Source organism: Ursus arctos, unplaced genomic scaffold, assembly GCF_023065955.2.
Source record: "Ursus arctos isolate Adak ecotype North America unplaced genomic scaffold, UrsArc2.0 scaffold_18, whole genome shotgun sequence".
NCBI classification, from domain to species: domain Eukaryota; kingdom Metazoa; phylum Chordata; class Mammalia; order Carnivora; family Ursidae; genus Ursus; species Ursus arctos.
This window is the reverse complement of record NW_026622852.1, coordinates 60,361,708-60,389,698: the sequence shown is the minus strand read 5'-3', so window position 1 is coordinate 60,389,698 and position 27,991 is coordinate 60,361,708. Positions and strand designations below refer to the sequence as shown.

Below are 27,991 nucleotides of genomic sequence, written 5' to 3'. Positions count from 1 at the left end.
CCTACAATTCAGACGGGCAAGCTATGGCGAAACCACAGGCCAGTCTGGAGAACAGAGGAAGTTGCAAGGGACTGCTTCGAGCGGAAGCCCCTCGGAGGAAAGTGAGGGCTCAGGGTGCTGGCAGCTTCTCACTGGCTGAGTTTGCAGGGTAAGGACCCAGCCGTAAGGTAGTGTGGAGGTGCCTCTTGTCCTGTGGTCCTGCGGTCCTGCGGGCTGCGGCCAGGATGCTAGGGCTGAGAGCTCCCCCTGCCGGCCGTCTGGCTCCACTGGAAGCGAGGCTTCCTTTATTCGGTTTCCCCGTCTGCCTGGGTCTGGCTGGACTGTGAGGCTCCCAGGTGGGCACCCAGGGAAGCTCCCGGGGGGCTAGCTGTCAGGAGGAAGCAGTCTTGCCTGCACGCTCCTGCAGGTGAGTTTGCCCCTGGGCCAGAGGCTCCCACTCAGGTGTGGAGCCGGGGCCAGGGGGCCGGGAGCCTTGGCGGCGTGTGGGCTCCGAGGCAGATGTGCTGATGTGTGGCACGGTTCCCAGCAAGAAAAATCGTGATGCCTAAATGAGTTACACATGTTGGCTGTTCGTTTTAAATGGAAGTTCCAAAACCCAGGAGGCGCTCACCCCAGTGGGCTCTGGAAGGCTGTCTCTGGGAAGGTCTGCTGGTCTCGGTGTAGCTTGCAAACCCTGAACCACGTTTTCAGCTAAAAACAACTTGGATCCAAGCAGATTTTTTTCACTTTAAAATGAGGTCAATTAAAACAGTCTGCTGTGGGGTGAACTTGACCTTGGTCTGTGCCAGCTGTTTTTTTTCTCAGAAGCACATGGGTTTCGCTGTGCTGCCGATTTGTGGATTTCGGATTCCAGGCTCGAGAACAGAACAAAGGTTGTGTAACGAGAGCTGAGCTGGGTTTTCAGTGGCCTCACCCTTTCCCAAGGATGACAGTCTAGGTCTGTCTGCCTGCCCCGGGGCTCGCCTGAGGACACAGCCCACCACCCGCCCCTGGCTGCCACACTTCTCAGAGGATGGGGGGAGTAGCCTGGAGCAGATCTTGGAATTGTGGGGGTTTCTCCCCTGAGAGTAGAAAAAGCCCCTCTCCCACGAAAGAGCCGTGTGGTCGTCTGCCTCCTTCCTAGACTGACCAGCAGGGCAGGTGGCTGCTGTGCAGAGGAGGTCGTCAGGGTCCTAGCAGTTTGTCCGGGACTCAGTGTGGACAGAGCCTGACCCCAGGGGGTGAATGGACCTCAGGGCAGCGTTCCTCCAGTGGTACCCTGACTTGGAGGGGTCGGAGGGACCTTTGCCCCGCACCGATGCTGGTCGTTATTACATTCCGGTCAGACCGGTCCGAGCGGGGCTCCACCTTCTTAAGGAGCCAGGGTAGGGACGGCCAGTGAGGTCGGGGTGGCCTGGGGGTCTGGCTCTGCTGGAGGGAGGGCTGTAGACAGCGCATGTCTGCAAGCCCACTGCCTCCCCTTGAGACCCTTTCAGCAGCCCCCCAGAGTGGCCCGCAGCTCAGTGGGTAGCAGAGGGAGCCTGCCTACAGTGAGACCCAGAGAGGGAGGCCAGGAGGGGCCACCACGTGGGGCTCAAAACCACCCACGTGGCTCAGTCAGTCCTGCAGGAGGTGGAGGCTTGGCCCTGGGTTTTTGGAGGGGAGACATAAAGTGTGCTGAGCCAGAATGCTGCATCCCGGGGAGACCTCCGTCCCCCTCATCATGCTGTTCACTCCAGCTTCTGTCCAGGGAATGCAGGCCCAGCATATGCACCAGCCTTTTCCCACCCCAGCCAGGAGCTCACTGCCCGTGGGGGGTGTTGTGGATGGACCCTGCCTAAGAGGCCGTTCGGGACACCTGCTGCATGCCCTGTGAAGTGTAGGGGTTCCAGAAGTGTTCAACGATGGTGTTGATGCTATGGAGCCTGCCGGGCCAGGACCTTGGCCTTTCTGGGGCTTGCAGGCTGCTATAAGTTGACCCCATGAGGAACTGGGGTCTGGGTGAGGCATGTCTGTTGGGGTGAAGGAATGACCAGAGGAAGAAATCGGCGGGGCTCCTGGTGGCTCCTCAGAGAGGGGCCCACGGAACCTGGAGCGTGTCCAGCATTCCCTGTTGGGGACCCTCTAATGGGCCCAAGAGATCCTCCGACCTGAAGCCAAAGGGGCCTCAGAGGTCTCTTGGCATGGCCCACCAGGGGACCTGTGGCATGGGACCGCCCCCTTAGTACCCAGTTCTCTGAGGACCCCCAGGAAAGGGCCAGCAGGAAACAGACAAACAGGTGGATGGGATTGAGACCGTGACTTGGTGGACGTCAGGGGAGGGCAACCGTGAGGGTGTGAGTGGCACCTCTGCTCCCTGTGGGACCAGCAGACAAGGAGAGAACCCCCCAGATCCTGCCCCTCCTCCCTGAGAGCCTGGCCATGGGCCTTGGGGAGCACGCGCCGCCGGTGTGCCCCGTGGGGCCTGTCCCCAGGCTCCCAGTGCGGGGGTGCCTGAGACCCCCAAAGAGGGTGTGCTGTGGGGACCGGTCTCTGTCTCCTCTGTCTTAGAGACCCCTGCTGCTTGGAGTGGCACGCCCTTGGGCCCCCCAGGGGCCTACTTGCTTGGGGGGGGGCAGTGGGAAGGAGGCGGCTGGGCAGTGGTCTGGCAAGGGGGCAGGGGCGGGGCGAGGTCCGTGTGGGGTGGGGCCATGGTCAGGGTGGGACAGGTACCCGTCAGGGGCCCCGGTGGGCTGTCCGGCCCCCGCCCCCGGGGATGCTTTGGTCCCGCCAGCTGGAGCACTCTGGTTCTTGGGCTGTGGCCACGATCGGTATTTACCAGGGACTTGAGGTATTTTAATGTGATATAAGAAAACACTTGTGATGTCAGAACAAGATCCCGGAGGAGACCCGAAATGAAGAGAAATTGTAATTTTGCCTCGTTAAAGCGGGAGCTCTGCCTAAAGCTTCTCCTTTCTGCCAAGAAGCCTTCCGTGGCTTGAGTTAGGAGACAGGAATCTGTTGTCAGGAGCGCTGCTGGACCCGGTGCGGTGACCTGCCTGAGGGCGCCTGTCCCTCCGCCCCGCACCAGGAGGGGAGACGTACTCCACGCAGTCCCAGTGCTGAGCCTGACCAGATGTCTCTGCAGAGAGACAGACACCCAGAGGGACAGGGAAATGACCAGAGGGGAATATGACATGACTGTAGCTTTTCATAACTTTCTTTTGCATTAGTCTTTCAAAATTTGCAAATGTATTTAGTTTTCCAAATATTCTACTATAGCCATAATTGCCTTTATAAATAGTAAAGAGTCAATTAAAAGCAAATAGAAGTGAACAGTGGTATAAGGGAAGAGCTGGGAGAAAACTGGGGTTTAGTCCCAGCTGAGCCTGTTTTCCCATCTGTGAAATGAACGTCAGTCCCCCTGGCTCCGGTGCAGAGTCAGAACTGGGTGTGTGCCCCTGGTCCCTCAGCCCCCAAGGGCACCCTGACCCTTCCCCATGGAACCAGAGCACCAGGTGCCTCTGCCCCTCTCTGGGAAAGGACCAGTGGGTGTCCAGCCCCCCTGTTATGGTTGAATTGTGTCTCCCTAAAAATTCACATGTTGAAGCCCTAACCCCCAGCACCTCAGAATGTGATCATATTTGGAGATGGGGTCTTTCCAGAGGTAATTAGGTAAAATGAGGTCATTAGGATGGTGTCCGTTGTGCGAAGAGGAGAGTAAGGACACAGACGCAGGAGAAGACAGCTGTCTGCATGAAGGAGAGAGGGCTCAGGAGGAACCCATCCTACCAACACCTTGATACTTGACTTCCAGTCTCCAGAACTGAGAAACTGAATTTCTGTTGCTTAAGCCTCCTGTCTGTGGTGCTTCGCTTTGGCCACCCTAGGAAAATCCTACCCTCACCTCCAGGGGGCCAACCTCTGGACCGGGTGGGGTTGTAGTGCACTGGGGGGACCACCCGTCCCACAGTCCCACATCTTCCTTTCTTTCCTGCTGAGAAGCGCAGGCTGGGCGTCCATTGACCTGAGCTGTGCTGGGTGGAGGTGTGCACACCTCTGGGCAGGTGGGGAGTGATTTCCAAGAAGAGAACGGTACAGGCCAACATCGTTTATGGACTTGGGCTCAGCGGTCCTTCAGAAACTAGTCAGAGAGATGGGGCGGTACGGTGAGCGGAGTGTGCTGGGCAAGAGGTGGGTACCGCAGGGGTGCACAGGCGAGCACCCCCTGAGGCTGGGTGGGGGCCACTTATCCCCGCCTCACTTGAGGCCCATTAAAGTGACAGCAGAGGCATTTTCAAAAGACAGGTGTGCCTTTTAAATAAAGGCAGAAGTGCTTAAGGGCAAAAAGAAGGGAAGAGGCGAAAAGCCCAGCGGAGATGGAAGGCTGCTGCTGAGTGTCACTGTCCAGCCGCCTGACAAAGCAGGAGCCCAAGGCAGAGGGTGGCCCCCAGCCTGGCCACAGCACCCACGAGGCTCCAGACCGGAGACAGGGTCTCGGGATGTTGGCGAGGGGAGGGATCAGACCCCGACCCTCTGGGGGTCTGGGCCGAGAGGAGAGCCCTTCTGGGCTCTGGTCTTCCATTCCAGGCCCTCAGGTGCCCTCAGTGGGGCCCACCGTTCCCAGGGCTGCCCCCTGCTCAGTTCCCAAGCAGCTGTTCAGCTCACTCTTAAATAGGAGCGGCAGTCTCCAGACCCTTGAGCAAAGCTTCTGAGAGGAAAAACACACTGGGTGAGCAGGAGAGGGCGTTGATACAGAAGACTGTGTGGGAAAACAAAGACTGAGTCATGAGTCCTCTGGGGTGAAAGGAGAAAGAACTCTTGATTAATAAAAATTTGATAGCAAAAATGAATAATTCAATGATCATTTTGCAAAATAAAGTTCAGAAATCTGCCCTCAAGGCAGAGAAGGGGAAAGATCAGAGAATTAGAGGTTCTTCCAGGAAGCCCAATATCTAAGTAAGAGTATTTACACCATGGAACACCTGGGTGGCTCAGTCGGTGAAGCATCTGCCTTCGGCTCAGGTCATGATCCTGGGGTCCTGGGATCGAGCCCCGTGTTGGGCTCCCTGCTCAGTGGGGAGCCTGCTTCTCCCCCTCCTCCCTGCCTGTGCTCGCTCTCACTATCTCTGTCACTTTTTCTCAGATAAATAAATAAAATCTTAAAAAAAAAAAAAAGAGTACTTATACTGCAGGGTGGAGAACAGGGAGGCCAGGACATTATCAAGGAAAAATAAAAGACATGTCCCAGGACTGAAGGTCCTAGGAGCACCTGGTGGACCCCAGCCGATCCAGCCTCCTCAGGCGCTGGACTCTGGGAAGGGAAGGCCCTTCAGCAGGAAAAGACAAGCGTCCTACATGATGTTGGGAGTCAGGAGGCTTCAGACCTCTCGGCACCAACATGAAGGTTAGAAGACAACAGAGGACCATCGGCATCACCTATCTGGGGGATGGCTTCTCACCTGCAGCCCATACACAGCCACACTTCCACCCAAGAGCTGGTGCCCAGTGGGGACACTTCCAGACAACCGAAGACTTGTTCACTGTTCTTCCTTTGCAATTCTTCTCAGGAAGATTCTGGAGAATGTGCTCCTGTAGAAACAGGAGGACAACAGAAAGGTGAAGACTTGGAAGTCAAGAAATGCAGGCTGCACCAGGAGAGAGGAGAGTGGGAGTCCCATGGGGCAAGCTGTGATGGCCGGCTGGAGAGCGGCTCTCCAGACTGAGACGGGGCAGAGGCTTGAGAAGGGATGTTTTTAAAAACAAGTGATAGACTTCCAGGCTTGTTTAAACACCCAGAGAGAGGCACTGCAATGCTGTTGGAGTCCCATCGGTGGTGGTAATACAGAACAGCCAGCAGTGAAGACGTGGTGTTATTTGCTCTTTAATCCGCTCCCCTCCCCGTTCTTTAGATAGGATCATTTCTGTTGCTCTGTCTTCAAATTCACTGATTCATTTTCCATCTCCAATCCACTGTCAAGTCCAATCAGTGAATTTTTTATTTCAGTTATAATACTTTTTATTGGAGAATTACCATTTAGTTCTTTTATAGAGTTTCAGATACTTTCCATTTTCCCTTGTCTGTTTACTCGTTAAGACTATGTTTTCCTTTAATTTTTTAGACATGTTTTCCATTCATTCTTCACACTTTTTTTTTTAAGATTTTATTTATTGATTTGACACAGAGAGAGAGTGCACAAGCAGGGGGATCAGCAGGCAGAGGGAGAGTGAGAAGCAGGCTTCTCAGGGAGCCCAATGTGGGGCTTCATCCCAGGACCCCAGGATCATGACCTGAGCTGAAGGCAGACACTTAACTGACTGAGCCACCCAGGCGTCCCTTCACACATACTTATAATAGTTGTGATTATCTTTGATAATTCCAACATCTGAGCCACTTGGAGTTGGTTCCTATTATCTGGGTTTTTTTTTTTTTTTTAATTTTTTCTCCTTGATTGTGCAGTCATACTTTCCTGTTCCGTGGTAGATCTTGTGATTTTTATATTACGCACTGAACATTGTGAGTGATGCATTGTAGCAACTCTGGATTCTGGATTCTGTTATCTTCCTATGAAGAATGTTGATTTTTGTTCTAGTGGGCAGTTATTTTCTAGCTGATTACCTTGAACAGGTGAGCATGGTTTGACATTTCATTACAGTGGATCTTTGTCTTGGTGGGACTCAACCTACCATGTGCCCCACGTGCCCCAGGCTGAGCTTGGTTTTAGATTTTGGCAGGGCACGTCAAGAGTGGGGCTCACTCTAGGCATCGTCCCAAGGCATGGTCTTTCTGGAGTCTTAACCAGTGTTGGCTGGGCTGGAGACTGATATGTCCTGCAGAGCTTGACCGCCAGTGTCTCTGTTACCGTCTCAGCCCTGAGGCAACTGTTTCTGGGATCCTCGGGGCTCCCGTGTTGCTCATACGCACTTCTGGCTGCTCCAGTCGCCCCTCTTCCAGTGCCCTGTCCCACAGGTGCCCTGCTGCCTTCCCCACCTGGTGGCGTGCTATGCTCTTTGGACTCCAGATCAGTGGTCTTGGCTGGGACACTGCCCCAAGGTGCGAGCCAGCCGTCCTGGGGTCCACCGTGGGCTTTGCCCTGCTGCCGGGTGGCATGGTGGTGGGTTGCCTGTTGTCCAGAAAGATATTGTCCAGTTGATGTTGTTTGTCGTGAGAGGGCCGTCCCAGCACCACTCCTCCCGCATGGCCAGAGCAGAAGGCTGGAGCACACTTAGCAGGAAAGGAAAAATAACCAAGTCCACACATCTCTCAGCTGTGGGTAGTATTGACACAGTTTTGCTCATGTCTGCTATAAATAGTGAGCTAGAGGAAGACGCTCACAGAACTCTTGCAGGAGGTTGCAGGATGCGTGGGCAGCCCTGGGGTACGATAGTGAATTCTTACCTTGAAGTTGGTCAGTCACGTGGGAGACTGGAAACGGAAGGAATGACCACATCAGCATATTGTTTAGAAATATGAACGGAGCGCGTGCATGGCTCAGGTGAAGCGTCTGCCTTCAGCTCGGGTCACGATCCGGGGGTCCTGGGATCAAGCCCCGCGTCGGGCTCCAGGGAGCCTGCTTCTCCCTCTCCCTCTGCCCCGTGCCCCCACTCAAGCTCACTCTCTCTCAAATAAATAAATAAAATCTTTAAAAAGAAAAAGAAATATGAATGTAACTATCCAAAGGGAGAGCTGAGAGGCTCCTGGGAATGGTTGCCTCTGGGGGGGAGTTTCAGGGAAGGAGGCTGAGCAGCTCTTGTCTTCTGTGCCTGTGTGAGCGTTTGGGGTCACACGGGAGGCTCTGCATGTCTCACTTCGGTGCAAAGGAACCTGTGTCTGGGAACAAAGTCTTTACAGAATAATCTCCCTCAATGTAGAGAAGTGTGCTGTAGACAGTAAACATTCACAGGCACCCTGCTGGCCGCTCGTGGCCACACTGCGTTACTTAGAGGTGGGAGTGCCTGTGTGGGTTAGCTCCTGGGTCCTCGTTGTCAAGCCCGCCTCTGAAGCCGGCTCTGAGCGTCCGCGGCCGGCAGGTGGAGCTGAGCCCGCCGGGCCCCTGCACCGTCAGAGAGGTGGGCCCTTGGTGGGCTGCCCGGCAGTGTGTGAGATCTAATTCTCGCTCTCCCCCAGGTCGGCACTCCTCACGCTGCCTGTCGCCTTCCTGGCCCCACCTTGGGATGGACCCAGCAGACGCTACCGGAGACCCCGCTGCGGGTGACACAGCCGGTGACCCCACCGGCAGCCCTGCTGGGAGCGAGGGCCGTTCTGTGGGTGAGTCCGTGTCCCTGATGGGCTGCGTGTGGCAGGGCCAGGGGTGGGGGATGTGTGAGGAGTGCGGGCGTGTGTGCTGGCTGTCTGTGGCTGGGCTACACGTGTGTGCGCAGGTAGGCACCCGGGTGGAGGGCATCCCAGTGCCCCAGCCTTGTGTGGGGCTGGACTGCGTGGGCCCCCCCGGGAGTGGACACGAGCACGCAGGTGCCTGCCAACACAGCCTTCCTGGCCTGAGGGCTGCGGGTAGGCGCCTCTGTGTGCCCTGGGAAGGGCGCCACCAGCTCCCCAGATACAAGCTACGTGGTCTCATCGTCCCAAGGGGGGCTGCCTTCTGGCCACTGGCTCGATGGCTGCCGGAGGACTGTGTGACTGGACCAACACTGCAGGGGAGGACAGAGCCCCACATGGAGGTGGGGGAGGCAGGCATGTGTGGGGACTGGTGGGAAGGATGGGTGTTTCTCTGAGTCCTGGCCCAGCACCACAGGGTGTGTCTGAAAAGCAGGGGCCTGGGCCGGGCTGCCAGCGTGGGAGCCCAAAGCCCCCTGTGTGCACCCCAGTCCTATGCCCAGACCTGCGGTCCTGACCAGAGATGAGGGGCCTGTTTGGACACAGAAACCCCCTGGGTGGGGAAGGGAGGCATTTTCACTTTGGTGGCCATGGATGTGGTCAGCAAAGAGTTGCCTTCTCATTTCCACCCTGGGAACTGGTCCCCAAATCCCAGCATGCCCCCTTTGTCCTGGCTGGGCATGGTCCCCACATGTTTCCCATGGGGGCCTCCTGGGTCATCACTTCAGGGGTCAGCTCTGGCCATTGAACCAACCAGCACCCAGAGGCAGGAGTGGGGATCAAGGTCTGGAGGGCAGGGACTCAGGTCCTGGGGTGCAGCTGGTGCCCACAGGGCTCATGGGTGTACAGGGGGTCTTCAGACCCCTCCCTCTCTCAGAGCCTCACCCAGGCCTGTGTTTGCCCATCCCTACGGGGCTGCATGTAGGGTGGGGCTCGCCACGATGTCACACCTGGCCATCACACCTGGGCCTCAGCCTGAGGGTGTGCAGGGCCTCACCCTTGGCCTACTGGAGCTAACAAAGGGGCAGGCCACCCTGAGAACAGACACAGCTCCCCAGACCAGACACAGCCCCCCTGATCAGACACAGCCCCCCAGATCAGACACGGCCTCCTTGTCTGGTCTGGTGCAGCGGGCTCTGAGCTGGACTCCAGCTCCGCTGATGGGGCCAGCTTTAGGAAGGCCTCTGTGGGAGGCCTCAGGCCAGGGCAGCTCTCCGCAGTGGGCATCTGTCTCTTGCCGGGGTCTGGGCTGGTTTTGCCACTGAGGACCTTCCTCTTCTGTGGTCGGTGGGAGGGTGACATCCTGAGACCCTAGGGCATCCACGTGGCTCCTCCGGCCTGTTCTGTGGCTGGTATCGAGGAATGATGAGGGGGAGGGATGGGCCAGTGAGGACAGTGGGCCTTTTCCTCTAGACCTCCGCTCCCCTGGGGCCAAGAAAACATTCTCCAACTGAAACACCAACTGGGCTCAAAGATTGTTTTCCCCAAGAAAACGTGGCCTTTGTAGGCGCACACGTAGCTGAGTCAGAAGTTCAGTGGTTGGGGTTTTCAGGCAGCGCTGGATTCCCCTTGCCGGGGAGATTCAGAGTTACTTCTCAGTGCAGAGGGAGGGGCAGGTGGCACAGCTGCAGGAAGCCCATTTCCCTCCCTCGGACCCCCTACACGTGGGGTCCTCGCGGGGCAGGGGGCTGTCTGCCTCACATGCCATTGCACTGCAGGGCTGGCCCCTCCCGCCATCAAGGATTGGGGTGAGGGTCTTCCTTGCCCCTGGGGCTGTGGAGCCATCCTTGGGCTATGACATGAGAGAGGCCATGAACCCAGGTGGCACACACACACTTTCCTCGCTGTGTGACTGTGGAAAAGTTACTTAACCTCTCTGTTTCCTTGTCTGAGAGAAATGGTTGTAAGCCAGTCCCTGCCTGCATTGGTGAGTACTGAATACAAGCGTGTCCGGAACATAGAGCTGTGAGGGGTCAGCTGCGATCATTTTTAGTCTTGAATCCAGGTGGGATTTATTTTGCTGTGAGACAGGAGGTGTGGGTCCGACTCGCTTGTATTTCTAGAAGACCGTTCAGGCGTCCCAGCAATACTCCGTGAACTGCCCACTCCCCCCAGCGATCACATGCTGGCCCCCTGTGTTGGGGTTTGTCTCCAGCTTCCTGCTCTGGTCGTTTGTCCACGTGAGCCAGCAGCCAGTGTTCTAGTGACTGTGGCTTTATGGTGATTCGCTATCTGGCGGGACTAAACCCTCCTTGCCTTTTGTTTCTGTTTTCTTTCTCTCTTTCTCTTTCTCTCCCTCTCCTCTACCTCCTTCCTCCCTTCCTGCGACATCAGAATGAGCTGGTTTGGTTCCACAAAAATCCTGTATTCTTACTGAATTTCGTTACGCTGGTGGTTGGCCCAGGGGGTGCCTGACACCTCACCCGTGCTGTAGACACACCAGCACCCTCCCACAAACGTGGGCTCTGTTTCCCACTCCTGAACGTGGCTCGGCCTTGGTGGCTACTTTGATGAGTCGAGGTGACCGTTCCCTGAGCCCAGGTGCCAGCCGTGCTCCACTCCTGACCTGCAGGATTGTGACCATAAGAAATGACCAGTGTGTGTTTTGGGTAAAAACAGGAACACCCCTCAAGGACGGGGTTTGCCGTCCTATTTGTTCTTTTGTTCTTAGATGTGCTTTTTAAAAAAGTAGATCTGCCACATTCTTTGTTCCACATTTTTTTAAAACCTAAGTGTTTCATCTTTTTAAACTCCTGTTGTTGGTAGGATCCTTTCTTCCAGCAGATTTTCTAACTCGCCCTTGAGATCTGGCGGTTTCTGTGTGTTGATGGGGTGCGTGCACCCTGGTGGATCCCGGTTGCTGCAGGAACTCTGCACGTGACTCACCTGGATCCCCCAGGTGTGTGGTGATGTCGCAAACAGGGGGAGCTTGCCCCTGTGTGGACGCCCCGGCCTGATGCTTTGGGGCGTCTGTGCTGAGGACAGGCGAGGGAGGGGTCCTGTCTTGGGGGCTCATGATTTGTTGGGGGAATCAGGACAACAAGGCCTTCTCATCCCACTTCCCAGATGGGGGCGGCCCCCACGGGAGACCTTACCCTGCCTGCTGGGTTTGGGTGCTGCTGGGGGGGCCTCTGAGGGGTTTCTGAGCAGGAGCATTGGATATGGGGGCTTTGAGGAATGCCCTTTCTCTTGGCCTGCCACCTGTCCTCATTGTGTCCCACTCAGGAAGGGCTGATCTCCCCCCAAACGAGGGCAGAACTTGGGACCAGGGACCAAGAGGGGCAGACAGGTGGGCTGGAGAGAGTGGCGGCCACCACCTTTGCCAGGGAACTGCGTGCCCCCGTCCTGGGAGGCAGGACATCGCCCACTGCCTCAACTCACATGGACAGCACCGCAGAGGGGGCGGGTTCCTGCGCTAGGTGGTGCGGAGGGCAGGGCAGGAGACTGGTGGCCTTCGGGGGACTGCAGCCACGTCTGCAGATGCGACGGGGCTGGTACCGCGGCCCTTCCTCAGGCTGACGGCCAGGCTGGACGCCTGCACTCTGCAGCTGCCCGAGGGCGGGCAGGGTCAGGACGGCCATCCCAGAGGGTGGAGGGGGACACTGCGATGACCTGCGGAGAGGGCAGCTCGGCGCATCTGGCCCTGCCTCCCACTGTGCCGAGTGAGATCCCCAGACCCAGCGTCTGTGGGTCCAGACCTAGTGGCCTAGGAGAGGGGGCTTCACGGGGACCACGTAGGGGAGGGGAGGCCCGGTGTGCAGCGCCAGCTCAGCCACGCCCAGCTGTGGTGTCTGAGACTTCACTGCTCCTACTGCAAGGGTAGAGAGCACCTGTCTTCTTGATGTCATGTCTCACACCGGCTTCACAACAGGAAATAGCAGGCAGCCGTGTTCACATGGCCCCTGAGTTGTTTTCTAGAATGCATCTGTTTCTTAAAGTGAAGGCCACTGAGTTAGCTCAGTGGTGTTTTGGATGAAGTGGTGTCTGTCTGTCCTGCCCCTCCCTGGCCCTGCATTTCTCTTCCTCCTGTCGGCCACCTCTGGAGTGCCGCTAGGCAGCCAGCAGCTCTTGGTGTACAGTGGGCACCAGGGAAGCAGGAGGACAGGGAGGGACGGGGCAGAAGGTGGGCCACCCTCGTGCCTCCTGGTCCCTGGCCTCCATGTGGCTGGAGCTTGAGGCCCCCAGGCATGTGTGTGGGAGGGCTGTTGGCGGGGACAGCCAGTGAGGCCCACATGCTAGACAGAGAGGAACAGCCCAGGCTGTGGGTGTGGACATTTGAGTCCTGAAATTGAGTTGCTTCTCAGTGCCCTCCCTGCACAGAGCCTCCCACCCTGCCCCCACCTGCATGGTCCCGGGATGGGGTCAGGGGCCAGGCACAGGCCACGAGCCATCTGTTTCAGGTCCCAGACCTGCTGTCTGACCCTCTGCCAGCAGGTCCAAGATGTCAGGGCGGTGTTAGCTGTGAACTTGGGCCTGGCCCAGCTCCAGGCCTGGGGGCGGGGAGAGGTGGGGCCATGCCAGGCTGCGGGCATGGCTGATGTCCATCCTGTGGACAGAGGCCCCTCGGCACCAGGCTCCCACCTGCCCTCCTAGGCCCCAGCCCCTTGCCCAAATGCCTGTGTCAGGGCAGCAGGGACCCACGCCCTCCAGGTCCCTGCCCCACTGCCTGCACACTACCCACACCTCTCTGCCCATCAGGCTGTGTCCTTGCCGTGCCCCACCCCACCTAGACCTGCCTCAGGTCCCCTCCAGTTGCACCTTGGGCTTCCAGGGGTCTCCCCGAGGCCACTTCAGCTGGTGATCATGTGTGTGTGTGTGTGTATGTGCACACCTGGCCCTGGCACCAACCCCAGCTCACTGTGGAGCACCCGTGAAGGCCTAGACCGCAGCCTTGAACAAGGCCAATGTGGTCACGCTGCCCAGGAGGGACAGACGGCAGCACCTCAGCCGGTGTGCAGTGCCCAGCTGTGGGGGCTGGCTCAGAGGGCATGCCCAGGGCAGAGCTGTCGGGTGGGGCCCAGGTCTTGGCTGCTGGGGAAGCAGCCGAGAGCAGGGCCCTCCCCTTCGACAGCTGGGTGACTCTAGGTGAGGCTGGGGCAGGACACGCCCTATGGTTTCCTGCGGGACCCTTCAGATCGGTGGGAATCTTGTCCGTAATTGTATTTTTTGAGAGACCTCTCTGTCCCACAGTCATCAAGACATTCTCCCGGAAGCTCTTTTTCTCTGTCTTTCATGATTAGATCTACGGGGGGGGGGGGGGCAGTGAGGCGGGTGATGCTTGAGCTTCCTCAATAGGGACACGGAGTTCCCGGGCTCTGGGGCCGCCCTGGTCATGCATCAGGGGCCCGTGTGCGCCAGCTCTGGCCCAGGGTCTTTACGCTGGTTCGTGGCCAGTGCCGCTCAGCCTTAGCCAGGGTGATGTTTGGCGCTGGGCAGTAGTCTTGCTCCACTGTGATTTTGGGCAGATTGTTAGGACAGGTGGACACATGTACACCCCACGCAGCCCCCAACTGGGTTGGACAGTATGGCGTCTACTAATTCTGGGATGGGCGACAACTTCTCTCTTTTGTTGTATGGGATGGCCCTTTCTTCATTAGGTCTTTTAATTTTTTTCTCAATGTTTTATGGGGTTTTTTTTGCATGAGTTCCTTTCGTTAGATTTATCCAAAGAAATCTGAATTTTTTGTGCTGTTGTAATTGTTTTTAATGTTCATTTCCGTTTGTTGTTTATAGGGAAACAGTGGGGTTTTAGTATTGGCCTTGTGTTGTGTCCAAGCTACAACAAGCCTGCGAAGTAACCCTAACACCTTCTCCTTATTTATTTAGTGAGCTATTTACTTATTTATAGCTGGGGAGGCAGAGGGAGAGACAGAATCTCAAGCAGGCTCCATGCTGAGCATGGCACTCGACTCAGGGTTCGATCTCACGACCCCGAGACCATGATCTGAGCCGCAATCAAGAGTGGAACGTTCGGGGCGCCTGGGTGGCTCAGTCGTTAAGCGTCTGCCTTCGGCTCAGGGCGTGATCCCGGCGTTCTGGGATGGAGCCCCACATCGGGCTCCTCCGCTGGGAGCCTGCTTCTTCCTCTCCCACTCCCCCTGCTTGTGTTCCCTCTCTCGCTGGCTGTCTCTCTCTCTGTCGAATAAATAAATAAAATCTTAAAAAAAAAAAAAAAAGAGTTTAACGCTCAACTGACGGAACCATCCAGGCACCCCTAATAACTTCTCTTTAGATTCTTCATGACTTTCCACAAAAGTATGTTTTCAGTGAGCAGTAATGTTTTTATTTTCTTGTTTTAATTTTTTTTTTAAGATTTTGTTTATTTATTTGTCAGAGAGGCGGGGGGGAGAGAGCACAAGCAGGGGGAGCGGCAGAGGGAGAAGCAGGCTCCCCACTGAGCAGGGAGCCCGATGCGGGACTCGATCCCAGGACCCTGAGATCATGACCTGAGCCGAAGGCAGACTCCTCGCGGACTGAGCCCCCCGGCGCCCCTCTGTTTTCATGTTTAAAGACTTATTTTTTCTAGTGCAGTGTGAGGTTGACAGCAGAATCCAGAAGGCACGGGGATTTCCCGTGTCCCCACCTTGCACGGCCTCCCCCACCACCCTACCCCCTCCAGTGTGCACGCATCACGGTCCCCTGCTGACACGCCGCCGGCCCCCAGAGCCTCCCGTGGACATCCGGGCTGTCCTGCTGCTGGGGTGGCCTGTGTGGGCTTGGACCGTGCGCGGGGACACGTGTCCGCAGGGCGGCCTCCACCACTGTGCCTCTTCCAGGACGTCCCAGAGCCAGGGTCCTGCCGCGTGCAGTCCGTCCCGACAGCTTCCTCCTCTCAGGAATGGAGGTTCCTCCCGGCCTTTTCCCGCCTGCCCGCTCGTTTCCTTTTAGCGCTGAGTAGTGTTCCATTGGCGGACAGGCCAGAGTGCAGTCTGTCGGAGTGTAGATGTTTCCAGGCTCCGAGCCGGCAGGGCCCCTGAGCCGTGCCCAGCGGGCAGTAGGCACCCTCCACTGACCCCGTCTCCCAGGGAATGCTTTCAGCTTTCAGCAGTAAGTTCTGTGTTTGCTGAGGGTGTTTCTTACAAACATCTTTTTTTCTGAGCAATGAAGTTGCCTCTATTCCTAGTTTGCTGGGTTGTTTCTTAAATCATGAATAGAAATCACTTTTATCAAACGCTCCTTCTGCATCTACTGAGAAGCGCATATGATTTTCCCTTTATTCCTTTAATGAAGCACATGGGTAGAGTCCCAGCCCTTCAACAAGCCTTGCTTCTGGCGTGTGCCCAGCGTGTCACTCCCTCTCCTGTGCAGCGCGTCGGTCTGACCGCTGCTGTCTTGTCTGGGTCCCTGGGTCTGAGTCCTAGACGGGCGGCCGGCCCTCCAGGGTTTCGTGGGGGTGTCCCCGCCTTTCCCTCCAAGTCTGGTCTTCTACAGGAGCCCAGGGGTTGCTGTCGTTCCCCTCAATTCTTGGGTAGATTTGCGGGTGAAGCCTCCTGGGCTCCTGAGCCCCGATTTGACCTAGGGCATCTGTTGGTGACCTCCCCTCCCCCAACGTGTGGGCTCAGTCAGGTCCCGCCTCTGACCGCCACCATGTGAGGGGCATGGCCGGGGTCCTGAGTAAGTGTAGGGCTTCTCCCACCTCCCTGGGCTGGGGCTGGACACAGACTCTGAGCCCCATGGCCCCTGATGTCATCGGGCATCCCCGCTGGACCGTGTGCTCTGTAATGTCCTCATGGGGCTATGGAGGCCTAGGGTAGGACAGCGACCTGGCATTTGCAGCAGGACTTGCTTGGTGAAAAGGGGTTTCTGCCGCCCTGGGGGCTGTGCAGTGAGGCAGTGGGGAACCCGGAAGGGCAGAACAGGGTAGCCCTGTCCTGAGGGCAGGGGGCAGGTGGCCGCAGGGGTGGGGCGGGCCCTCCCAAGGCAGCCAGGGGGCGCTGGTGGCTGTGGGTGACTCAGAGGCTGCTTTCTTTCCCAGTGGAGAGCAGGCAGCAGACACCTTCCCAGGCCAGCCAATCCTCCCTGGCACTGACCTTAGACCTGGTCTGAGGGCATAGTTCCTTTTCCAGCATGAGGTGACCCCAACTTTCCCTGGGCCTGGTATCCCAGTGGGGTCCCCGTCCTGACCAGCAGTCCTGGAGTGGGGCTAGGGACTTGGACAAGCAAGAGAAGACCAGGGCTGTGGATGGAGAAGCTTTGGGGAGCAGCCAGCCTGTGTGGGCAGGGGCCAGGAGAGCGGGGGTGGGGAGGCAGAGGCCGGGACCACTTTGGGCCCTCACCAGGGGCTGGAGGCCAGACTTGGTGGGCAGTGCATGGAGGTGGGCTGTGACGTGACGTGGAGGGTGGGGGTGCCGTGACCCACCAGGCATGCCCTGACAGTCAGTGCTGCGGGCTTGGCCCTGGTGTCCACTGCCCCTTTCCTGCTCACACACTGTGGCAACTATGAGACCTGCAGCTCACTGAAACATGGGGGAAAACTTCCCCCAAGCTGTGGGCAGAGCCCATCCCAGTGAGCACTGCAGATGGCCAGGCCACAGGTCCCAGGGAAGGGATAGCGGGAGCTCTGGCCAGAGAGGGCACAAGAGTCCATGGACACCCGGCCGCATCTGTGGGGAGCCCCCAGGCATTGGTCAAGGTGGGGTTGGTGGGCTCTGCATAGCCCTGTCTTGTCCCTGCAGGCCGGGACCCGCTCCTGTTCCTGCAGGCCCTGCAGACACTGTGGTCCACACGAGAGCCACGGCAGGTGAGTGAGTATGTGGGCTGGGAGCCCCCCTCTGGCCTCAGTGGGCCACCCTGTCTGAAGTTCTGGCAACACACGGGGGCTGGAGCCCCGGGCTGACACCCCCTGGATACTGGTAAACAAAGGCCCCTGAGGCAAGGAGGCGAGGGCCTGTGGCCACCACCCAGCTTCCGCACAGCACAGGGGACCCAGTGGGCCATGACCGCCTGTGTGCCTCGTGGGGCCAGGGCACTAACCAGTTCCCACTAGCCTTGCTTGTGGCCTCCTGTCCCAGGGACAAACTGTCCAGCCACTGGGGGATGCACATGGCCCTGGAAGGAAGGCTGCGGTGGTCTCCCACGGCCACTCGGTGGTCCTGCTGTGGCCTAGGCCTGGAGGGTGGCTTTGCCCCTGGGGGTGGTGAAGGTACTCCTGACCCGTGGGCACCCCTGCCCTTCACCTTGCTCCCGGAAGCAGCGGAAGGATGAGGTCACCCTGGTTCCCAGGGAGGATGGACATGTCACTGCTGTGAAGGCTGCAGGGCCCATGCGTGGCTGGAGGGATAAGGCCCGTGCGTGTCTCGTGTCTTGACTCCTGCCGCCAGCTGAGGGTGGGCAGAGCGCCCAGACCCGGGCCAAGCTCACTGAGGCGGGCGTCCAGCGCAGGGCACTCCAGAAAGGGGCTGAGGGCTTGTGGAGGATTGGTGTCCGTGAGCTGTGGAGCCTGAGGGCGCTCCCGCCAGGCCCACAGCTGGCTCTGTGGTGCGGGGGATCAGCGCCCGGCTAACGGGTCAGCCAGACTTCTGGGGTCACCACTTGTGTGTTGGGGGGAGGGGCCTGGGCTCCGCGCACACCTGAGCTGAGGTGGCCGTCAGCCCCCTCCCGACTGCACGTGCTGGGGCTCCGAGCAGTTCTCACCATCAGCTGGAGAAAGCCGAAGTTTTTGCAAAAGCCAGACGCTCTTGCTAATGTCTGTGTCCCGTGGCTCCGCAACACGCCCGTGTTGTTTGGTGCATGGCTTCACACATGCTCCCGCTCGCGCCACCCCGCGTGTCTGGGACGCGCCTCTCGTGCTCACAGTGCGCGTGTGGTGTTGGTGAGTTTCTGTCTCTGTTCCCGGCATCAAGGTGAACTAACCTCACAAATTGGGTTGAAAGCGTTCCTCCCGTTCCTGTTTTCTGGGACCGTTGGCTGAAGACAGGAATTCCTCGTTCCCGGAGGGTCTGGAAGAATGCAGACCATCCCGCCGGGGTGGGCTTGAGCTGGGGGTGGGGGACCCTTTTCGGGGGCTTTCCGCTTCTGGTTTCTTGCCCTAGGAAGCTGCCGCCTCACCCGTGCCATCGCGGCTGCCGGCCTCGGGGTCCTTGCGGTTCTCGATACTCTCAGATGTGGGAGTCGAGGGCCTCCAGCACGAGCTGTGGCTCTGCCCCCCTGGCTCAGCGCTGTCAGCTCTGGCTGGTGCTGGCCAGCACCACGGTCTCTCCTTTCCTGGGTGCTCATGGACAGGAGCGCATCGCCCTCTGCCGTCCCTCCATCACGGGTCTCCACGGGCAGGGCTCCGTCGCCCGTCTAATCCTTAGACCCATGTGGTCCTTACTTCCAAGCACGTCCGTGTGTTCTCAGTTTTGGTGCCTGAGGGGCCTGCTGGGTGGCGGCTCTGTGTGCGCCTTGTGAGTGCCCTGGGCAGCTGCATGGTCCACCTGGCAGCTGGTTCCCAAAGCTTCTGCCTGGAGGGACCCGTGCTGTCTCCACTGGTTCACTTGCCAGAGCTGGTCCGGTGTCTGAGCTCGGACCCCAGGGATGCCCCAGGGGCCAGCGGCAGCAGGCGGAGGGTCCCCACAGAAACCAGAAGGCAGTGGGGCGGGCATGAGGGGAATGGTGCCCTAAAGGCCAGCCGTGCACAGGGAAGTTTCGGGGTCCCCCACAGAACAGGACAGGGAAACTGGAGGCTGGGTTTGGAGAACCCTTTGGGGGTTTGTGATATCGAGAGGAAGGAAACGGGATGGTGGGGGGAGTGGGGTGCGGGCTGTGGCTTCTCCTTTAAATATGGAGCAGAAGCAGCAGGTTTGGATGCCGGTGCGAGTGGCCAGGACGGGGCTGCAGGCGGAGGAGGCAGGCTGGTGTGCAGTGGGGCCTGGGGTGGAGGACAGGCGGTGGGTTTGGGATGCTCAGAGCCCCCTGAGTGGGGACAGTCCGAGAGAGGGTAGGCACAGGAGGGGCGAGCAGACAGGAAGGACGGTGTTCCCCAAGGCGGGGCCCCAAGGCGGCCTACCCCTGGGAGCTTGTTTGAAACACTGGCTCTCAGGCAGGCCCCAACCCTGCTAGGGCAGAACCAGGGTGTTTGAACAGGTCCATGGAGGCCCTGGCACCGCTCAAGCCTGAGCACCATGTGGGGTGACTTGGGCAGCACTGAGTCGGGGTGGGGCGGGCTCTGTGGGGCATCAAGCTCACCCCTGGAGTGTGAGCCGGTGAGGCGGGCACCGGAGCCAGGGGGGTGACAAGACACAGGCCCCAGCTGGGTGGCAGAGGGGAGCTGGAGGGTCAGTCAAAGGGCAGGAGGGAGGGAGAGGGATGGCAGCCAGGGTTCCAGAGCCAGGGGTCCCAAGGATTGTCAGCATAGACACCCGGACCGCCAGGCTGAGAAGCAGAGCAGCGCTGGAGGGGGGCCGTGGGGCCGGGCCTGACCTCCCAGGACGAGGGGCGGCGAGTGGCCGGTGGGTGCCAGATAGTGCGTGAGGTCCACCCTGGCAGCGGCCGGGGCTGGAGGGGCAGGAGGGGCTCTCGGACTGCAGCCTGGGGGCTGCAGGAGGGGCCTAGCTACCCCTCGCGGCCCCTGTGTTCTTCACTGAATTTTCGTTCCTCCACTTCCTTCCTCCACCATTTTGGGCGTGTTCATTGTCTGTTTGCATTCCCAGACCAGCGTCCTCCTGTCCCTGTTCTCAGGGCTTTCCCTGTCCTGTTGTGGTCATCACTCATGGTGAATCGTTCCCCGTGGGTTCTGAGGGTTCTCACCCGAGCTCCTGTTTGTGAAGCTCTTTCCCGTGGGTGGCGGGGCCCCCGTGTGCCTGCAGGGTGCCTCCAGAGCGACGGTGCTCTCTCCTGCCAGCTCCCCCAAGGGTGTCACCGGGACCGCACGAGAAAACACAGATGTACGTGTTGTCCCAGCCCAGCTGCGGGAGCGGCCCACCCCTCGGAGGGTGCCGACAGCAGCCCTGGGCCTTCGTAGGCCTCCTTTCTCACAGACCCCTCTCCTCTCCTGGGTGTTTGTAGAGGGAGACTTGCCAGGTCTCCTGAGTTCACCCAAATGCTTGCGGGGAAAGTCTGCGTTTCACTTCTGGTTCGCATGCCAAATTGCTCAAATCCAGTGGTTTTAAAATTACCTTCAAGCTAAGTAGATGTTTGCTCTGGGTGTCCTGGGGAAGCATCGTCCACACGGTGGGTGCCAGGGCCCGTGTTCCAGTTCTGCACCCTGCTTCCTGCCCCCTGCTCTGTGGGTGCCCCCCCAGCCTGGGGGCTGCAGGGTGTTGTCTGAGCCCAGCAGAGGTATTTGTGTGGGAGAAGGCACGCACAGACAGGACGCAGGTGGCTCTCTGAGCTCCAGACCTAAGAAAGGCTTCCCAAGGAGAGAGTTCTGGCCCAGCCTGGCCCCAGGATGCTGCCAGGGCAGAGATGTGGGAAGGGCCGTGGGGCCAACAGCAGAGGGGTCTGTGCCTCCCTGATGACTTCCCCTCCACTGTTGCTTCGTCGCTGGCACGAGGGGAGCCTGTGACCCAGGTTTGGTCAGCAGAACCCTGGGGAGGTCCCTGGGGGATGCCAGAGTGCAGCAAGGACCTGCCTGGGCCCTCAGGGGTGACACCGCCATCAGCGAGGCCCGCGGACGCCCGTGGGGCCTTGGCTCCTTCAGGGCTGCACCTACCTTGGCACCTGGGCCAGGTGAGCTCACCTCCACAGTGGTCCTGGGGATGGTGCAGAGCCATTTCTGCTTCGGGTGCTAGAGCAGTGACACGCCAAGCCCCAGGCCCCCTTTGCTCCGGGCACCTCAAGCCCTGGGCTGAGAAGCCTCCAGCGGCAGGAGAGGAGGCTTGGCTGTGTCAGGTAGGTCAGGGCAAGCCCCCTGCTCTCTGTGCACACAGAGGGTGACCATCCAGCTTCCTGGGGGCCCCTGAAAGCTGACAGCCATCTGGCTACACTGCTGGTCCCCTTCAGCTGCCCCCCTCCCCAGCCTTCTCACGGGAGGGGACAGAGCCAGGAATGGGCAGTGGCCATCTTGGAAGGACATGCCCACTCGCTCCCTTTCTGCTGGCCACCACAGAGGGTTCCCACCCTGGAGGGCAGCTGGACAGCCCCAGCGGAAGGAGCTGGCCCCACAGCTGACCATGGTGTGGATCTAGGGGCTGCAGGGGCCGTCCTACTGGGAAGGGGTCTGTGTGGCCTTCTGGGGCCTTCCTGGGCACCCTCCCTTCTGGCGGTGCAGCCAGGCCTGGCCGCTGGCACTGTCACAGGAAGGGTGGTAGCTCTTTTGGAAAAGGGTTCGTTTTTTGTGGCCACTGAGCCCAGGGCTGGAGGGTCTGTCCTGGGTAGGATTCCCTCTTCCAGCCCCCCGTTCTGGACCATGGCTTGCTGCACACCCTCTGTGCAGCTGGTGGCCAGGAGCTGGGCAGGTGGAGACTGCCCAGAAAGGAGACAGGTGTTTACCTGAGCTCACCTTCCCGGGAGAAGGGCTGGCTGGCCGGTGAGTGGGAGCTGCAGGTCCCAACCACACGGCCTCCCCACTCTGCTCTGTGAGCCTCTCAGAGCCGCTCTTCAGAGGCCCTGAACAGGAACTGTACATGCACACATCAGGACCAAAGACTGGAGCAGCCTCTTTCTAGATCTTTCCTTCCACCAGCAAGAAGGCGGTGGTGGTTCGGCCTCAAGTGTCTTTTCTCACACCTTCCTGGAAGGCCAGGAGCAGCTGGTGGAGATGGGGGACGGTGGCCCCGTGGCCCCGGAGACACGTGTGTGGCCTCTGCCCACCCATCCCAGAGGGTGGCAGCGTCACAGCGTCGGAGACTGTCCTCAGGGTCCGCCCTGTCTGCAGGTCAGCTGCCCTCACCTCCTCGCCCCCACAGAGTGGCCTTGGGCGTCAGGGTGTCTGTTTCCGAGCTTACAGCCCAGACCCTGCAGCTCTGCCCTGAGCGTGGTCGGGAGGAGGGCCCGGGGTCCGAGCAGGTCCGTGAGTGCAGGGTGTTTCGGGGAGTAGCAGAGTCAGGGACAGCGCAGCCAGGGCCAGCCGTGCACCGGGGGCCGGGGTAGCACTCGGACGACACTCCACTCCCTCTAGGTAGAGGGTTTTCTTCCTCCAGCTCCCATGTGTTTACAAATCTTCTGCAGCCAAGAAGCAGAAAAGTCAATCAAAGGCGTTTTTTCCTTCTTTTTTCTGTTTCCCATTGCTTGCTAGGCCCCACAACCACGTCACTGTGTCTAAGGACCAGCACGTGTCCTGGGCACCACACGGGTCGTGGGGCGAGGCGGAATGACCAGAGCCTCTCAGAGGGCTCCCGCCCTTAGTCTGCCTTGGCAACAGGCCCCCCGTCTTCACAGGACCATAACTGCGGACAGCGGCTGCCGCCTGGGACCCAGGGCACGGCGGGTCAGATGAGACCAGAGCCCCGAGGAGGGGAGGATGGTGCTGACTAGCCCCAGTTCCCTCTCTGAGCAGACCACGCTCTGGACCGTGCAGGTGGGGGAGGCTTTGTCAGGGGGATTTGAGCATGACAGAGCGACGGTGAGGTTCTGTGTCTCCACAGCTCCGGGAGGAGGCCTGGCGGGGCTTTGCTGCCCTGGACGACCCGCTGACGGCACTCCTGGACATGCTGGAGAGCAGCCGGGGCTGGCGGCGGAAGGGCCCCTCCCTGGAGGCCTGGGTCACCTGTGAGCTGCAGCGCTGGCTGCAGGCACGGCCACTCCCAGGGCCGGCCCAGGTGAGCCCCGCCCACAGCCCCAGCGGCCATGTCCCTCTCAGCACCGTGGGCTCCACGCCTGCTTGACCTGGCCTCTGTAGCCGCTGAGCTCGTTCACCCCTGGTGGGTGGGTGGCGCCTTAGGGTTGCCTGTGCTTCTGGGTCTGTGGGCTTGACCCTCAGCCTCCCCACAACCACACATCTCCCTCACCTGTGCCTCTGCCCTCTAGGCCTTGCCTGCCTGGAATGTCCACCGTGGGCACAGGGTTGCCGGATTCCCCGGCCAGGTCTGCCCCCGGCACCATGACCCCAGCTGCAGCACCACCCCCACTCCCCAGCTGAGGCTGGCTCTCTGGTCTCCCAGTGCAGCTCGAGGCTGAAGCAGCTGCAGGCCCGTGCAGTCAGGGTCCTCGCTGAGAGCCCGCCTAGCCTCGTGGAGCCGCTGGTCAGCATCTTCCAGATGCAGGACGCAGACCGGAGCCCCCTCCTGACTCACATCCACCGGCTCTACCAGGAAGGCAAGTTCAAAGAAGTGAGTGTGACCCCCACGTGGGTCGTGGGCCGTGGGCTGGGTCTGCATGTGGGGTCAGTCGGGCAGGCAAGGACTGGACTGAGGGGCTCATGGGGTCCACCCTGGCAGTGTCCTCTCTGTACCTCCACTGTGGGGGGCTATACGGGGGTGGGGGGCTTCAGGTCTGGTGCAGAGGGTTTCAGGGACCAGCCACCCCAGGGACCCAGCTCAGAGCTGTGCCAGACGTTGGGGTCCTAAGAGATTCCCATACTCACCAAGCTGAAAAAGTCTGGGAGCAGCCCCCCGCACCATGCCTGGCTCTCTGGCCCAGCCCCTGGGGTCCTTCCTCTTGAGGTGCTCACTGGGTCCTCAAATGGGGTCAGTGGCCCAAGACACCCTGGCTCTGGCCTGGAAGCCCTGTGGCCCAGCTGCTCACCTGAGATGCTGCTGTCCAGCCTCATTTGTCGATTCCCAGAAACGCTTGTGGGAGGCTAAGAGGATCAAGGATGTGGGGGTCCCTCTGCCCACAGTTGCCCCCCTCGGGCCTCGATCAGACAGCTGACCACCCACACCTTCCCAGCCCAGAGCCTCCCAAGCCAGGGGAGCTTTGCCAGGGAGCACCCACATGACTCTATGGGGTTGGAGGCCCCCTTCTCCCTCCTGCCTCTGCTCAGGCCCACTCACAAGGTCATTCGGCCTCTGTGTTGGCATGGCCTGGGGGCCAGCAGCCCAGTTCCCTCTGGGCCCAGCTGCTTCCAGCTGCTGCTGGCTGAGGACAGAACCATCCCTTTGTGTCCTTGTGGGGGGCCCTGCAGCCACACCCACCCCAGGCCTGGGGACTGGCCGATTTGCTCCTGTTCCGACAGCAGGGTCTGGCCTACAAGAACAGCCCCTCGATAGCCCTGAATGCAATTCCTGCCACCACCCTGGACCCATCATGAGGCCCTGCACTGGAGTGAAGGGGCCTCACTTGGGGTGGCGCCAACTCCTGCTATCTGGTGGCTCACTTGGGTCAGATCTGACCAGTGGGGGTGCCCCTGTGAGGGTCAGACACCCTAAGGGTCCTGTTGGCTCCTTGCTCTACCAGGCTGGGCCGGACCCCCATCCTACCTGTACCAGTGATCCCCAGGACCAGCCCCTCGGCATGAAGCCCATGTTTGTTTGCAGAAGTTCACCGTGGGGCCCAGATCACTGGTCATGACAGCAGAGAGCCCTCCAGTGCGTGCAGTGCTCTTGGACATGGGGGAACAGGTCATGTGGCTCCCTTGTCCTGGGAAGGCCTGGGTCAGAAAGGGCAAATGTGGACACGTGGATTTAATAGCTACAGGTCTTTGGGTTAGAGCTTCTGGGGCTCTGGAGGTCTCGGTGGGTTTGTTGAGTCTCCTTTGTGACCAGCTCTCATTTAAGTCCAGAATTTTCCGAGAGAAGATGGAGGCGGGCCAGGAGCACCAGGAGTGGCCTGGGTCTGTGTGAGGCAGAAGGGACCAGGGGTCTGCCGTGAGTAGGGTAGGGCGGCTCTGTGTGGGGTGGCTCTGAGCGGTTGCTGCAGGCATAGGGGTCCCCACGCCATCTCTGCCCTGAGAGTGAAGATCACCACGTGGGGAGGCAGGTGGTGAAGAGGTCCTGGGGCACCCAGCTCAGGGCACGCTCTCACCGAGTCACGGTCCAGTGTTCCAGGAGTATCCAGAGGCTCGCTCCTGGCTCACCTCTGCCCACTGCCTTGTCGGACCCAAAGTTGAGCCTAATCCGAGGACAGCGCTGCTCACGGACACTCCTCCCCACACCTGGGGTGGCTCAGGGCTCGGCGGGCACTGAGGCAGGATCCCAGGCCCGCCCCACGGGGGGCCTTCTTCCCTGAGGGGCCCGTCCCAGCCAGGAGGCTCATTGCAGCCTAGGCCTCACCTGGACCGCCAGTCCCCGGTCCGTGGAGGTGTGGGTCATGTGCTGGTGGCTGTCATGCCCCGGCCCAGGCTCTTGTCTCGAGGCTGGTGAAGGGCGCTGAGAAACCAGGATGACCACGCCGGGGACAATGTGGCTGGGGCTCCGCTCCTGTGGCGCAGGGCCATTCTCCGCAGGCTGAATGGGCGGCTGGGCTTGCAAGAATGCGGGAGGCAGAAGGCAGGCTAGTGTTTCGGCGTCTTCTGTTACACCCGAGCCTTTCAAAGAGTGTCTAGGGCCGGCTGAATGCACCTCCCTTGCTCTCCAAGGCAGGAATCCCAACACAAAGGGGGCTCTTGTCCCGCACAGGCCCCTTCTGCGAAGAAAAGCCATTGTCCCCAAGCGGGGCGGCCCGGCAGGCGATGCACGCTCCAGTGCCCACCGCCGCGCCCGGCGAAAGGGGCCGCATTCAGGCCTGTCCGCCCGGATTAGCGGGGGCTCACGACTTAATGTGCGCCGATATTTCATGTTGAGGACGGCGGCTGGCTCTGGGCAGGATGAATGCCCGCTTTTGTCTACTGAGTTATTTTATTTACATTTTTTAAACAGCTTATCAAGGTAAAAAGATAGCTTTGCTTCAGGGTGGGGGGGAAGGCCCCTTGGCTCCAGGCCCGAGCTGAGCTGTGGAGGTGGGAGGCAGGCCCGTCCTGGGTCTGAGGCTGCGGAGTCTGGTTTGGCTGCCTGGGCACCTGCCCAGCGCTCCTGCCCAGCAGAGTGGGCAGCCAGGGGGTCCATGAATGCTCTTCCCACAGTGGCTACCCCGGCCCCTCTGGGTGTTCTTAGTTATTTTCCCCAAAGGCAGCAGCTCTGGTTCCTGTCAGGCCAGACGGGTCCTCAGCTTTGCTCTGACCCAGCTGCTGGGCAGCCCAGTGTCCCTCTTCTCAGTGGCCTCCACGCAGAGGTCAGGAAGGCCTGGGAGGTGCCAGGGAGGCCCATTCCTCTGCAGTTTCCTTTTGTGGGGCCTGAGCCCCTCCCACCTTCCCTGCCTATCACAGGTGCCTGAGTGGGCAGGTGATCTTCCTACACCTGCTGGGTCCCTCGTGTGACCAGGCAGTGGGTAGAGGGCAGCTTGGTCTGCCACCTCAGCAGAAGCTCAGGCAGAAAAAGGACCAGAGACGGATCCTAAGCCAGGCCTGGTGACCATGGTAGAACTACGGGGAGCACCTTCTCCCACAAGACAAAAACAGGCCAAGGGTCACAGGACCACCCCCTGGAGAGCCGGGCACCCTCCCTGGCTACCACCTTCCTTGTCCTGTGCCGCCCTGCCCACCCCAACCCAGGCTGCAGGTGCAGGATGAAGGCAGCTCTGCCTGGGGCGTCCCTGGGGGCGCCTGTGGTCATCCAGCTCTGGGCACGCCGGCCACGCCCTGCAGCACCCACGCAGGCCGAGGGGCGGAGAGAGGTCACCCTCAGTGCTGGGTGGCGGGAAAGCTGATTGCTTTGGAGGAACCAGGGAGAAGAGAAGGGCCATGCTGAGCACGCTGACCCCCATGACGACAGTCATTGTGTGCCCAGGTGGGGTGCACACAGGTGAAGCCTGAGCTGCCCGCCTGGGGTGGGTAGGCCTGGGCTCTGAGCCTGTGCCTCCACCCCGGGCCACCACAGCCCCCCAGCCAGTGGGCACCACTGACTGACCAGGGCCCTGAGGGCAGGGCAGCAGATGAAGGGTTGGGATTGGCAGAGGGCTTCTTGAGAGAGAGGCAGTCCCTGTGAGCAGAGGGAGGGGATCCTCAGGGAGGCTGGTGACTGGGCTGCATGCTGCCCTCAGCCCTACCCTGCCCCTTCCACCCAGACCACCATTCCAGGATACCCCACACCCCAAGCCTGAGGCCTCACCCAGGATTCAGAGGGGTTGCTGGATCGGTGGGGGGCCAAGTGTCCCCCCCACACCCCACTGAGGGCTGGGGCCTAGAGCACAGATGAGGTCTTGTCCTTAGTCTCTAGCTTAGCAGAGGTAGAGGATGGTAGAGGCTGATACCCCAGCAGAGGTAGTGGGGGAGGGGAGGTCCAGCCCCCCCCCCCCCCCCCCCCCCCGCCTCTCTGCCACCTCCTCCCTCCTACCCCTTGCCTTGTGGCTTCCCCTGCTTCATCTCTCCCAGGGTCATTGGCCCATGGCCTGGTCTGAAGGGTGGGAGGGTCCCCAGCCTTCCCAGGTATCCCTCCCACAGCCCCTTCTGCTGGTGCCCTGGTCTGACCAGGAGCCAGCAAGCTGACCGGACATGACAGATGCAGGACACGGGTTCCAACCACCCCAGTTTCTGAACATGGTGTGCGGGGGCCCTTCCTGGATGGGGGCCTGGTGCTCCCTCAGCTTCTCAGGGGGTCTCCCATCCAGAAATGATAAGGTCCCCCCTCCTCCAGCCCTGGCCCCTCCCCAGTCCCTGGCCCTCTGCACCCTCCCTGGCCCCTCCCCCTGCCCCACGCCCCCCCCCCCCCCCCCCCCCCGGCCCCGCGGGGCCTGGCGGCGGCCGGGCTCCTGGACCTCAGCCAGGCTGTGGAGGCGCCGGGTCAGCTCCGCGCAGGGAAAGGCCCCTGGCCCTGCGCCCCCGCCCCGCACGATCCGGGGCCGGAGGCCGGAGCGAGCCTTTCCCAG

General features: G+C 60.1%; 1 protein-coding gene across 2 annotated transcripts in view; it reads left to right on the top strand.

Moving 5' to 3' along the window:
- The window catches only part of EXD3 (exonuclease 3'-5' domain containing 3), an 84,114-nt gene that overhangs the window by 9,483 nt on the left and 46,640 nt on the right, over positions 1–27,991 (top strand). For both annotated transcript variants that reach the window (XM_057313864.1, XM_057313865.1), the window contains exons 3-6: positions 8,087–8,227; positions 16,969–17,033; positions 22,798–22,971; positions 23,314–23,481. In XM_057313864.1, coding sequence (XP_057169847.1) covers positions 8,134–8,227; positions 16,969–17,033; positions 22,798–22,971; positions 23,314–23,481 — 501 coding nt within the window. In that variant the 5' untranslated portion in view covers positions 8,087–8,133. The remainder of the gene's footprint in view (positions 1–8,086; positions 8,228–16,968; positions 17,034–22,797; positions 22,972–23,313; positions 23,482–27,991) is intronic.